Here is a 12,500-nt window from a genome sequence, read left to right as displayed (position 1 = left end):
TAGTTACTTAAAAAATGAAAAGTTTCTAAATATCAATAAAGTACTATAAGGAAGTGCCTGTGATTGTTTTTATTATCTATATATGTTAATGGTTACACACTTTATTATTTTTATCATAATTTTTCCTGCAATGTTCTAACATAAGTTTTATCATCATTATTTTCTGGAAATTATATTTACTCCTTTGTAGTGATAATTTAGATTTAGATAATATAGATTTATAGATGTAAGATTAAAAATGCATTTAAAAAAATAATCTTTTTTTTAAAAAAAAAAAAGCCTGCCTAAGACTATCACTCAGTATCGTATACAGTACAGGTATGTTATGATGTTTTTCTTAGTCAGTATTGTAATAGTAAACTCTCGTTCTCCAGCAATTGTTATCGTTTTCGGTAGGTATGTAGACAATTTAGCGTGTCTCAGTTATATTCCAGCCTTTTTCCCTCCAGAAAATTCCATGCAACACTACGGTCAGTAAATATAAAACGTGGCGAGCTGTGGTTTCTCCTTCTTCTCGAAATTCATGGAATTCCATCACAGTCCAGCGGTATGACTCATCACATTGTAAAAGGTGAAGGGAATAAATTTAGAGGATTGATGAACCGTCTTGACCTTGCGTGCCATGTCATTTGAGGTTTTAGCCGAAGGATGTTTGAGATGTTTCAGTGGCCCGTAGCGGCACTTATCCTCACGTTGCCTCGGAAAGCTGACCACAGTCTCGGCTGTTTCTGCGCCTGGTGATGTCATTTTTCTGTGCTGGGTTTACTGCTCATTTGGTGTGGGTGAGCGTACGCCCTATGTTTAGCCACTTCTGGTTTTTCAACTGTGCCTGGTCAGTCTGGTTTAGTGATATGCATTGTTGTCTGTATATTTTGAATTGCGATTCTCCAAATCTGTCTGTGGTTATGAATTGAGATTCAGCCCAAACGTTAGTCTTTGTCAACAGACATCTTACTTGCAGATAGTAATGCTAGAACGTGTCGTTTAGGCTGGTTTACAGCGTAAGATACTGCTTTACATTTACAGTATTTTGCCAGACTTACATTTATCTTGTTTATACAACTGGAGCAGTTTGAGTGTTATAGGCCTTGCTCATGGTCCCAGCAGTGGCAGCTCGGTGGTGCAGGGATTTGAACTCACAACATTCCAATCATCAGCCCAACATCTTAACTACTCAGCTACCACCACTCTTTTAGAAAAGGGAACGTTATAGTAGCTAGCTAATAACCATCTGTTTTGCTAACAGTCAAGAGTTAGTTGATTGGCTAATCAGCGATATCAGTAGAGCGCTGTATAACACACTGTGCTAAAATCTGACAGAAAGAAAAGACAATAAACATGTGAAATGTAGACGTATGTCCCTGCTGGAAAAAAAAAACAAAACAAAACAAAAAAAAAACCTCCAATAGAAACCTTAACAGGAATTCTAACGGTTTCCACTACAAATACAATTCCAAACCATCAGCTAACCATTAAAACCATTACCATTATTGCTCATTAATGGTATCCACTAGACATAACATGCCACCAATAGAAGGCAACAAATACAGTAGAGTATTTACAGTAGAGTCTCTACAACCAGTAGAGACCCACAGCGACCATTAGAGTTTCCATTAAAAACAATACAATTCTCATTATAACCAGTAAAACCCCATTACAGTTGCAGGGGTTACAAATAACATAACTAACATCTCACTTCAGCTCACTGCTATTTAAATTTGTAAACCAACGGCATCTCATAAGCATGTGGAAGAGGTTTAAAACAAATAACAGCAGACACAATCCAAACATCTAAAAGCAGTAAGACAGGCAATGGTCAAAAACGGAATTAGTCAGGTATGAGAAGTTGAAAGTGTTCGAAACAGTCAGCAATAAATAACAAGGCTCAGCATTTACTCAAACACAGGGAATGGCAAGACTTCACGATGAATGGATGTCCATGTGTGATTCTCATTTCTCATTTGTGCATCCTCGTTTCCTTTCCTCGCTTCCTTTCCCCAGCCAGGTGGGGGTGTAAACTTTTGAACAGGATGCTCAGTGTAAATTGTTAGTATTTTGTCTTCTGGGAGACATGTAAGTATCTCATGTAGCGTCTGAAGGGCGGTACTAAATGAACAAATAAGATCTCTAAACAAAGTAATAGCAATTGACACACTGTTCAAAAGTTTACCCCCCCCCCCCCCCCCCCCCCCCCGGCTTTTAATGTATCGTGTTGCCTTCTCGAGCATCAGTGAACGTTCGCACCTTATGTAACAGTCGCAATATTTATAAATTCAGCTATTATCTCGTCCTGTGGACGATATGTAAACACCTTTTATGTGAAATAGATTATTCAGGACAGAACTAAATAAACACCAACATGGGACTCTTATGATCTGTCTTATTTTGTTAACAGTAGCAACAAAAGCAAACTTTTGGGCACAACTGTGTATATATTTAAATCCGGATGTAACCAGGAAGTGGATGTTAGAGGATGTGCAAGTATTCTGTTGAATGTGACCCCTGCTGGCGAGGAGGAGAACTGTCTTGAGTCCTTGTTAACACTATTATATTAAAATAACTGTATATTAACTTCGCACGTTTGTCCATTCAATTTTTCACTCACTCGTCCTTTCATCTTCAGTAACCATTTTATCCCGGTAAGAGTCGAGGTGGATCCAGAGGTTATCCTGGGAATACTACGAGGTTGGAGGAAACCAGAGAACCCAGAGGAAACCCCTCACAGCCAGTAACCTGGGTTCCCTGTAGCTATTATGCAGTTTTATTGTTTTTCTAATTGTTTTTTTTTTCTCTCCTGCCAACTCGGCGTGCTTTCGGCTGTTACTAGACGCGCCGATTAATCTAAGATCTTTTATGAAACTAAAGGGACCTCGAAGGATCGTCGTTTGCACGCAGTGTGGCGTAGGTACGACGACGTCTTAACAACACTGACACTGTTTCCTGTAACGCTTTCGGGATATTAACCGCGTTAACTGCTTTGGTTTCCCTCATGTCTAATCTCTTCTATCGAAGAGATTCTATCTATCAGACGACGCGCCGATGAATCTGATCTAAAAGGTTTCGACATAAACTTGTGCAGTCCGTGCCGGCCAGGGTGCACGCTGGCGTTAAGGTAGAAAGCGGACGAACCAAATACTAAGAAAATCGTTTAAATATTTCAGAGATTCTACTTTCCACTCACGTTATAATATAAAACGTGATGAAATAATCTGGAGAACCGAAGCCCTTCGGATGCAAGTTAGGTTCAGGAACTTCTGGTCAGTCGATATCGTCTATATAAGTTGTATAAGCTGATTTCCTGCAGCTTGGTGAGTTTGATTGGCTCCTTCTTCATCCGTGTTGGGATTTGTGAGCCTCTGGAATTCTGCGCTGTTTACGTCAGCATGGAAGAGCTTGAGGATCAGCTCCGTCCGGGATTATGGAAGTATTTCTGACGTATCGAGCGAGGTAGATTGATTTGAGGATGTCGGGTCGCTCGTGATCGAGATAAGGAGTGAGGAGACTTCTAGTCTCTAGTGGAGACTTCTCGAGTACCGATCAAGACATCGTAAAAGTTGCACCCGAGTTGCTTAGCGTCTGCCGCGTTTGAAGCGGGCTGCGTAAACTGAACTTTGCTGTCATTTTATTGCTACGTTCGGGGAAATATTTCACACAGAGATGAGACGTTTTGAATACACACGCCTGGTTTTCGTCAGCAACGTTCTGCGAAGGGAAAAGTGCATTTTATCGAAATTTGCCATGAGCGACAGTTTCTTGTCTCCGAATTCGGCTGTGAATAAATTTCCACGTTAAATTCTACATATCTTACCTGGATGCCATAAAGACTTGAATTCCACCCACAAAAAAACGGATGCTTATACGTCACCTATATCTTCTATGAAGTGCTGCTGTAATCCTAAAGACTGTCCTGAGCGTATATCGGGAAACGTATTCACAGTATGATTTTACTGAGTACTCGGTATCCTTTGAACACACTCGGTGCTCCTTGCTTCTTCTCTGTATGACGGTATACTGTAATGATTTATAATTTCATCATCCGAATTCGATTGCTTCCCATATCGAGTCTCGTTCCTCTCGGGGTTTCTTCCTCGTGTCTTCTCAGGGGGTTTTTCCTTGCCATAAAAATGCAAAAATGTCCCCGAATACAGTGAAACTGCATTAAACCTGCAAAATGCACACACTTTGATTGAAAGGATCGTGTGTTCGTACACAGCTATTAAAAATACTGTCGGTATTATTAATAATATCAGTTAATTAGTACAAATGCCAAGGAACATGTGATAATTAACGCAGCATTAATCTGAACTTCAGCATTAATCTAGCGTACGTAACAAAGTGAAATGATGGTGTGATAGGGTGGACGTTAAAAAAGCCTGCTCTCAAATGACGTCGTTTACTATATGGGATACAGGCAGCAGGTTCATGAACACAACAAAATCCACTCGCAATTAAAATAAACAACGAAGAGAACAATATCAGAACAATAAACGAAGATAAATAAGTGATACGTCTGTTGGGGAAAATCTGCACCAAATCTGTGGCAGCAGCAGACTAACATCTGGCTCCTGTCAGACATGTTGCTGAGAGAGAGAGAGAGAGAGAGAGAGAGAGAGAGAGAGAGAGGGGAGAGAGCGAGAGAGAGAGAGAGAGGGGGGAGAGAGAGAGAGAGAGGAGAGAGATAGAGAGAGGATAGAGAGAGAGAGAGAGGGGAGAGAGATAGAGAGAGGGGAGAGCGAGGGGGGGAGAGAGAGAGAGGGGAGAGCGAGGGGAGAGAGAGGGGGGAGAGAGAGAGAGGGGAGAGCGAGGGGAGAGCGAGGGGAGAGCGAGGGGAGAGAGGGGAGAGCGAGGGGGGAGAGAGAGAGGGGAGAGAGAGGGGGGAGAGAGGGGAGAGATAGAGAGAGGGGAGAGCGAGGGGGGAGAGAGAGAGGGGAGAGAGGGGAGTGAGAGAAAGGAGGGGAGAGAGGGGAGTGAGAGAGAGGGGGGGAGAGAGGGGAGTGAGAGAGAGGGGGGAGAGAGGGGAGTGAGAGGGGGAGAGAGAGAGAGGGGAGAGAGGGGAGTGAGAGAGGGGGGGGGAGAGAGAGAGAGAGAGGGGAGAGAGGGGAGTGAGAGAGGGGGGGGGGAGAGAGGGGAGTGAGAGAGAGGGGGGGAGAGAGGGGAGTGAGAGGGAGAGAGAGAGGAGAGAGAGCGAGGGGGGAGAGAGAGGGGAGAGCAAGGGGGGAGAGAGAGAGGGGAGAGAGGGGAGTGAGAGAGAGGGGGGGAGAGGGGGGAGAGAGAGAGAGGAGAGAGAGCGAGGGGGAGAGAGAAGGGAGAGCGAGGGGGGAGAGAGAGAGGGGAGAGCGAGGGGGGAGAGAGAGAGGGGAGAGAGGGGAGTGAGAGAGAGGAGGGGAGAGAGGGGAGTGAGAGAGAGGGGGGGAGAGAGGGGAGTGAGAGAGAGGGGGGGAGAGAGGGGAGTGAGAGGGGGAGAGAGAGCGAGGGGGAGAGAGAGGTGAGAGCGAGGGGGGAGAGAGAGAGGGGAGAGAGGGGAGTGAGAGAGGGGGGGGAGAGAGGGGAGTGAGAGGGGGGGGGAGAGAGGGGAGTGAGAGGGGGAGAGAGAGAGAGGAGAGAGAGCGAGGGGGGAGAGAGAGGGGAGAGCGAGGGGGGAGAGAGAGAGGGGAGAGAGGGGAGTGAGAGAGAGGGGGGGAGAGAGGGGAGTGAGAGGGGGAGAGAGAGAGGAGAGAGAGCGAGGGGGAGAGAGAGGGGGGAGAGAGAGAGGGGAGAGAGGGGAGTGAGAGAGAGGGGGGGAGAGAGAGAGGGGGGGAGAGAGGGGAGAGAGAGAGAGAGGGGAGTGAGAGAGAGGGGGGAGAGAGAGAGAGGGGAGTGAGAGAGAGGGGGGGGAGAGAGAGAGAGAGGGGAGAGAGGGGAGTGAGAGAGAGGGGGGAGAGAGGGGAGTGAGAGAGAGGGGGGGAGAGAAGGGAGTGAGAGGGGGAGAGAGAGAGAGGAGAGAGAGCGAGGGGGAGAGAGGGGAGAGCGAGGGGGGAGAGAGGGGAGAGCGAGGGGGGGGAGAGAGAGAGGGGGAGAGAGGGGAGTGAGAGAGAGGGGGGGAGAGAGGGGAGTGAGAGGGGGAGAGATAGAGAGAGGGGAGAGCGAGAGGGGGGGAGAGAGGGGAGTGAGAGGGGGAGAGATAGAGAGAGGGGAGAGCGAGGGGGGAGAGAGAGAGGGGAGTGAGAGAGGGAGGGAGAGAGAGAGAGGAGAGTGAGCGAGGGAGAGAGGAGTGAGAGGGGGAGAGAGAGAGGGGAGTGAGAGAGAGGGGGGGAGAGAGGGGAGTGAGAGAGAGGGGGGGAGAGAGAGAGAGGAGAGTGAGCGAGGGAGAGAGGAGAGAGAGAAGGGGAGAGATAGAGAGAGGGGAGAGCGAGGGGGGAGAGAGAGAGAGGAGAGTGAGCGAGGGAGAGAGGAGAGAGAGAGAAGGGGAGAGATAGAGAGAGGGGAGAGCGAGGGGGAGAGCGAGGGGAGAGAGAGAGAGGGGAGTGAGAGAGGGGGGGAGAGGGGAGTGAGAGAGGGGAGAGCGAGGGGAGAGAGAGAGAGGGGAGTGAGAGAGGGGGGGAGAGGGGAGTGAGAGGGGGAGAGAGAGAGAGAGAGGAGAGAGCGAGGGGGGGAGGGGGAGAGAGAGAGAGGAGAGTGAGCGAGGGAGAGAGAGAGGAGAGAGAGAAGGGGAGAGATAGAGAGAGGGGAGAGCGAGGGGAGAGAGAGAGAGGGGAGTGAGAGAGGGGGGGAGAGGGGAGTGAGAGAGGGGAGAGCGAGGGGAGAGAGAGAGAGGGGAGTGAGAGAGGGGGGGAGAGGGGAGTGAGAGGGGGAGAGAGAGAGAGAGAGAGAGAGAGAGGAGAGAGCGAGGGGGAGAGCGAGGGGGGAGAGAGAGAGGGGAGAGAGGGGAGTGAGAGAGGAGCGAGAGACTAATCATAGGGTTGGCGGTTTGATTCCCGGCCCTCGTGACCTCCACATGCCGAAGTGTCCTCGGGCGAGACACTGAACCCCGAGTTGCTCCCGATGGCAAGTTAGCGCCTTGCATGGCAGCTCTGCTACCACTGGTGTGTGAGTGTGTGTGAATCGGTGAATGAGAACCAGTGTAAAGCGCTATATAAGTGCAGACCCTTTACGACTCCCATTAGTGATGGGAATGTGAGTCCAGTTCCTCTCAAGGTTCCTTCCTTATATCATCATAGGGAGTTTTTCCTCACCACCGTCTCCACCGGCTCGCTCAATAGGGATAAATTCACACACTTAAAGGTGTAAGTCATCATCGTTCCTCTCATTGGTATTTCTTCCCAGATTTGACACAACCACCGAGTCACTGCGCCTGGCAGGTGACGTTCTTTGTCTGGAGCTGGTTCCGTCCAAGTTTGTAAATTCACGTCTAGTCATGAACTCATCTGTGAGTTTCAGAACTTTCTCAAAGTCGCACTGTGAATTATCTCTGAAGACAGAAAATGCGTCTTTTAAGCCATCAACAAGGTGGAAACAGTTCAAAACACAGCCTCGGGCTTCGCAGTCCTTTTGTGGCGAAGTCTCTGCACTCGGAAGGTTTCCCAATTGTGAACCGCTTCGTTTGGATCTGTTGTAGAAGACCGGCAAGTTATTCTAAAATACAATCCAATAAAGTAAGCACCTTGCTTACAGACGCTGATTTCGAGCTCCATCGAGCGTCAATGGATCGCTCGGGCTCCAGACGCTGGCGACTCGGATGAGGTAGTTTCTGTATTTCCGTGAACCTGGTATGTGGAACCTGGACGTGTGGAAAGAATTCAGTGCGTCAAAAAATGTCCTGACGAGACTGCAAACTGTTGTTCCTGCTCCCAGAACCAGATTTAGGCGATGCACGTAAACTGCACGGGGGGGAAAGGTCCGCTTCAAAAGAACATGCACCTCCTGTTTATTTCCAGACTTAATGGAGATCCCATCGAAGCTGAAGCCTACACAAAGACAAGGGTCCAACTGTAGTGGTTCAATCACTTCCAGAATCTTTCTTGAGATGCAGTCACGTCTACATCGGCCACAAAACCGATGGCTCTTTTCCTTAGCGTTCCCCGGCGAACATACCGGATACACACTGCAATTAGTTCTTGTTTTGTCTTGTCTTTGTACTCGTGAGCGATCAGCATGAAGTAAGCGCCCGGCGTTTCATTCAATTCTGCCTTTATCTATCGGAATAGTAAAGAAGATCGTCCTGCATATCAGAGCCGGTGTTTTTAGGCATCTCCTCAAGCCGTGCCCATATCTGGGGAAATTGAAATGAACTTGAACAGTTCTAAAAAGTTGCCTTGGTTCAAGGCATCGACATGCTGTCTGTGGCCACGTAGTGGCATGTCTTGTTTGGCGCAGAACGTCACAACGTCCGAGGCACTTCTGGGGTCGGGGGTTCGATCCCCGCATGTACGTGGAGTTCGCATGTTCTCCCGTGCTTCGGGGGTTTCATCCGGGTACTCCGGTTTCCTCCCCCAGTCCAAAGACATGCGTTTTAGGCTGTTTGACATGTCTAAATTTTCCGTAGTGTGTCAATGTGTGTGCGATTGTCTCCTGTGATGGCTCGGCACCCCGTCCATGGTGTCCCCCGCCTTGTGCCCTGAGTCACCTGGGACAGCCTTCAGGCTCCACGCGACCCTGTGTAGGATAAACAGTACAGAAAATGGATGGATGGATGGATGGATGGAAATGAAAGCTGTTTTTCTCTAAAAAAAAAAACAAAACAAAACAGCGGACATGGAGATGTGAAGATCTCCATAGACACGTGCTTTAAGGTTTGTCTGTTTGTCCCATGTCTCCTGCAGGCGTAGACCCCTCTCTGCAGACGGATCCCCGGATCCCAGCGTCCTCTCAGGCGGCTCCTCTCACTTCCAAACAGAACAAACCCAGAGCGGCCAACTCACGGGACGAGCGTTTCAGATCTGGTATAACACACACACACACACACACAAACACGTTTAGAATACTATCTTTGTGAGGATGCACTATCCTTGTGAGCACCGCTGACTTAAATATACCTAAAGTTAACTCAAACCTGAACCTCAGTAAACATGTCCCCAGATAAATGTCCCCACAAGGTCAAACCTGTTAGATATTCCTTCAACTTTATCCCTTTGTATCATATCATATGTTTTTCCACTGTTTTCCATTTAGCTGTTAAACGTCTACTCCAACCCAAAATGCTGACAGGGCGAATAATAAAGGAAAGGAATGAAAAGAACAGACACTGGCGCTTGTTAACACTTCATAAATGAGACCATGCTAACGGCAGACTTTCAGTCTTCAAGCGTATTATTAAATGCCAAGATGTCTACCAGAGTGAGCTTTCTAATGCTACTAATGATGCCAAACCCACAAAAATGATGCCTAATACAGCTTCACGTCACAGACCGTGTGCCATGGAGAGTGTGTTTTGTGTGTTTGGGATTTTAGACGCTAGATACAGCAGATTTTACTGGTCATTAAAAGGTCAGAGATGAAAAGTGGTCACATTAAATATGGAAACTTTGCAATAGTAGGCCACAAAGATTCTTAACAGTGACGAGTGTCTGCTCTGTGTGTGTGTGTGTGTGTGTGTGTGTGTGTGTGTGTCTGGGTCTGCAGACCTGCACACAGAAGCAGTGCAAGCAGCTTTAGCGAAATACAAAGAGAGAAAAATGCCAATGCCCTCAAAGAGACGGTCTGTTCTCGTCCAGTCCTCCGTGGAAGCCTGTACACCACCTGGTGAGTAAAACACGCGTTTATTTATTTATTCATTCATCTTCAGTAAACACTTTATCTTAGTCAGGGTTGCGTATCTGGCCATGAGTCAGGGATATATCCTGGATGGGACTCCAGTCCATCACAGGGCACCACACAAACACACACACACACTTAGGCTACGTCCACGTTAATCCAGACAGATCCGAAAACTGCGTTTACGTTTTAAAACGCTCTCCGTCTACACCGGTGCTTTCAAACCGTTCCCAAAAATCGCTCGCCCGCACTGAAATGAACGGAAACGCTCAAACTGCGCATGTGGAAAAACGTAAGAAGCTCCGGTCTTGTTACGAAATGAGACTATAAACGGAAGCAAGCGCAGATCAAAGTCTTTATAAAAACACACTAATGTTAATGTCCAAGAAAACGGGGGAAAAAGGTCTAAACATAAAACTTGAACCGAGGCATGAAACATGAAACTAGAGCATGGCAGGTAAGCACTATCACGTGGCACCATTACACATATCAACATACCGTATATAATACTGCATGAAGTGCGCAGCAACACGAGGCTTTAAATAACACGCGTAACCAAACTTTAACTGAAGCAGCTGGAAACAATCGAGGCGCAGCCTCGAATATCCACCAATAACTAAACAAGGCGGAGACCAAACAGAAACATACCGTATATAAAAGGTCATTTATAAGGTCATTTAAAAGGTTTTGTATACAAAGCACATGTCCTTTGTATACAAAGTCTTATCGTCCATGCGCGCTTCAAGCACGTGCACGCGCGTGCTCTCCGGCTGTCCGTGCACGTCGTCGCCGCAGCGCCATCTGCCGGCGAGATCGTGACAGGTCTGTGTCATTTCCGTCAGGCGTTCATTTAAAACCGCGATCTAAGCGATCAAACTGCCCAGCAGGCCGGACAACTGCAGTGCATCGTCCACCATCTTGTTTGTTTTGACTTGAATAGGTCACATGACTGCGTCACGTGACTAAAAATACATCGCTGTTTTCGAATACGTCCGTTTTGTCCGTCCACACTGCAACACGAACACGCCGTCTTCAAGTCGATCCACGTGGGAGAGCGTTTTCGAAAAAGCTCCGTTTCCGCTGAGCAGAAACGCCATTTCGGTGTGGACGGAAAGAGCAAAATATAGAGGACGAAAAGGCCATTTTTCGAATGTATCCAGATTAATGTAGACGTAGCCTTAGGGTTAAGTTAGCATAGCCAATCCACCAACTGGCATGTTTTTGGAGGTGGGAGGAAACCAGAGAACCTGAAGGAAACTTACAAGAGCATGGAGAGAACATGCGAAACTCCAAATAGACAGTAACTAAGCAAGCTAAGCAAATTGGACCCTGACCTCAGGGTCGAACCAAACCTGGATAGCCTAAATAAAACCGTTTCCATTTCCTTTTGGTAAAACAGTAGAGAGGTATATTACTGGTATTCTGGTATTTCAGCCACAGCGACATCTAGTGGTCTTTTCTCAGACCACTACACCTACAGTATGTGTATATAATTGTCACACAATTTCCTATATATTGAATACATTATTTTTTTGTTTGTTTAAATAGCCCTTTCTCTCCACAAAAAAATCCTTATTTTACTTAATGCTCAACCAACAGTTAATTACAATTCATGCCAATAAAGCCATTTGAATATGCATTTTAATTAAAAGACCCAGAGCGAGAGAGAGTCAGCGCTTTTCCTTCATAACATGCATCACCGACCATCGCATATTTCAACCCGCTGCTCACGAACATGCGTCTGTTTACGCTCAGAGAGCGGCCCTGAGGTCCTAATCTGTATTCAACCCAACACACACCCACAAGGTGCTCAGAAGCAAAGTTAAACCGCGCTCCTCACCCACTGCGAGGACGTCCTACTGTAAACTCCCGGCCTGGAATAGCTCAGACGTTCTCACCTACCTTTCTCAATGTTCTAGACTAATTGCTGAACTCGGGACAAGAAGGTGTTCAGGATGACCTCCGTGCTTTTGGCTCAGACGTCAAACAATCGTTAAAACATGTAAAAAAAAAAATTTAAAAAAGCGTGTGCAGTTTTACGAATACTGATCTCTTTATTCCGAGCTAACAGCCCACACTTGTTATGTAAGTCTGCCTATAGAGATGAGTGCGTTCTCTTGCTGACTTTATGGCCTCGAGGCTGGATCTGGAGCTGAATCTGATGTTAATGTGAGTCTCCTTAATTCATCAAATGCAAAATTATTCCCAGCGCTGATCATTTTATCCGTTTGCAAGGCTCGGGATCGGGCCACTGGATGTGTTGCATTTGCATGTGTTTATACGGTGGAGGATTTTATCGAAAGAGACTTGAGTCAGAGCACAGAGCGGGGTATAAAGGAGCATAAATAACTCGTGTAGGCTCAGTTTCGCAGTCCGAGACGAAGCCCATGTATTTGCAATAGTGAGGCAATACATTTGGTATCAGTAGAGGGGAAAAATGTCTAGATTTATCATTATTTCACTTATTATCAACCAACCGCACAGTCTTTTACTATGTAAGAGCTACCAATAGGATTTTTAAACATAAAGTCAAGTCTTAAGTAAAACTTTAAAAGGTTTTAAGTCCTTCCTTGGAGCACTTATGGTAGGTACTAACCCCTGCATACCGGGAACACCCCACAAGACCTGCTGTTCTGGACATGCTCCGACCCGGTCGTCTCGCCATCACGATTTGGCCCTTATCAAACTCGCTCAGATCCTTACGCTCGCCCATTTTTCCTGCTTCCAACACGTCAACTTCAAGAACTGACTGTTCACTCGCTGCCTAATAA

The 12,500-nt window shown here is 47.1% G+C and overlaps 1 protein-coding gene across 6 annotated transcripts in view; it reads left to right on the top strand.

Moving 5' to 3' along the window:
* dip2a (disco-interacting protein 2 homolog A) overlaps window positions 1-12,500 on the top strand; it is a 136,223-nt gene that overhangs the window by 76,027 nt on the left and 47,696 nt on the right. For 5 of the 6 annotated variants that reach the window (XR_008396525.1, XM_053680720.1, XM_053680718.1 and 2 more), the window contains exons 3-4: window positions 8,799-8,918; window positions 9,598-9,717. Coding sequence is in view for 5 of the 6 variants with exons in the window: in XM_053680720.1 (XP_053536695.1) it covers window positions 8,799-8,918; window positions 9,598-9,717 (240 nt within the window). In the remaining variant the exon portion in view is untranslated. The remainder of the gene's footprint in view (window positions 1-8,798; window positions 8,919-9,597; window positions 9,718-12,500) is intronic. The other variant, XM_053680719.1, reaches the window with a different exon arrangement.

The sequence above is a fragment of the Ictalurus punctatus genome, chromosome 6 (genome assembly GCF_001660625.3).
Source record: "Ictalurus punctatus breed USDA103 chromosome 6, Coco_2.0, whole genome shotgun sequence".
NCBI lineage: Eukaryota > Metazoa > Chordata > Actinopteri > Siluriformes > Ictaluridae > Ictalurus > Ictalurus punctatus.
This window is presented reverse-complemented; position numbering and strand designations above follow the sequence as displayed.